Source organism: Cariama cristata, unplaced genomic scaffold, assembly GCF_000690535.1.
Source record: "Cariama cristata isolate BGI_N322 unplaced genomic scaffold, ASM69053v1 scaffold16334, whole genome shotgun sequence".
In the NCBI taxonomy this organism is placed as follows: Eukaryota; Metazoa; Chordata; class Aves; order Cariamiformes; family Cariamidae; genus Cariama; species Cariama cristata.
In genome coordinates this window covers 33592-34918 of record NW_009613663.1, presented here as the reverse complement: position 1 = coordinate 34918, position 1327 = coordinate 33592, and the positions used below count along the sequence as shown (strand labels likewise).

At 40.9% G+C, this 1327-nt stretch overlaps 1 protein-coding gene across 1 annotated transcript in view; it reads right to left on the bottom strand.

Annotated features, from left to right (window-relative positions):
* Positions 1–318: 318 nt before the first annotated feature.
* LOC104160873 (inactive serine protease PAMR1-like) overlaps positions 319–1327 on the bottom strand; it is a gene marked incomplete at both ends in the record, with an annotated part of 30454 nt that continues 29445 nt past the window's right edge. Inside the window, one exon of the mRNA XM_009699115.1 lies at positions 319–551. Coding sequence (XP_009697417.1) covers positions 319–551 — 233 coding nt within the window. The remainder of the gene's footprint in view (positions 552–1327) is intronic.

Below are 1327 nucleotides of genomic sequence, written 5' to 3'. Positions count from 1 at the left end.
CCCCACACGCCATGGGAACAGCTTCCCTGGCCGCCTCGGCCCCCGTCCTCCCTCTCGCCGGCTCCGGCTCCTTTTGTTCGCCCCTAACCGCATCGCGGCGGCCCCACCCCAGAACTGATCCCTTTACCATCAACTGCACAAGCTCTACTGCTGGATAAAAAGAGCCATATAACCTCCAAGCTTTATTGCTCCTATCTCCCAGCTGGAAGCATAGGCAGCCTACACTGCTGGGACTCCCTCATTATCTGAGATGAATATACATCCCATTTCCCCCATCCACCCAGAGAAGTGTGCATTTTTTTGCCCTTGGAGACTCACTTGGAATACACACAGGAGCTCTCCCACTCCATTTTCCTGTCTTCAGACAAGTCCTCCTGCTGCTACCAAGCCGGCGGTAGAAAGGAGAAATGCACTCATACTGAAGCTGAGTGTGCAGATGCTGGTACCCTGGGGGCAGGTCTCCGAATGGCAGTGCTGGCTTCTTGGTGGGGTACATTTCAAGCTTTTGCTTGCTGAATGCAGATGAGTAAAGTTGATGCAAAGGTGTTTCCCTGTTCCAAGGCAAAAGAACACGAGGTAATAATAATAATATTATAAAAGTGTTAATATTAATATTATTAAAATATTATAAAAACTATTACCATAGCTTTATCACCAGCTGCGTTAGGTCTCATTTAAAAGCATATGAAGCTTGCTTGTGAAAGAATAAGGCAAAAATACTGTTCCAACAGTTTAGCAATACTCCCATTCACATCCCAGCTATTTTATTTACATACATATGTAGACATACATAAACGCACATACGTTTATGTATTTTCTATTTGCATCTTTTTTTTTTTTTCATTTTACAGTTTCTGGATTGCAACTAGTTGCCTCTGAACGTGGAAGTTTTTGCCATTCACAAAAAGGACTGAGATACCACGTTTTTAAATGAAGAAATTACACTGGAAGTTGGCATTGCCATAATTAATTCTCACTAGAGAGGAGTTAGGCACATCTTTTCTCTAGTGAACATTTTAATAGGCTTTATTAGGAATCGATTCAGATTAAATCATGTTGATAAAGTTGCCTGATTTAGCAATTAACAGAGATAATTGCCTCACCACAGAGATTTCATAATTGCAATAATCACTAAGCCTCCATTTAGAAATTGTACTGATTAGCTGAAACATGGTACATGATTAAAAAAATAAATATATGCACCAGCCTAGATATGGACCATAAGCTTGACTACAGTCATATTAAATCTTCATCACTTAGAGCGTGTCCCTTGCTCTAATGCTCAAAAGCACATATCTACAGAAAAAAAACTATTTACGTCTGAAAA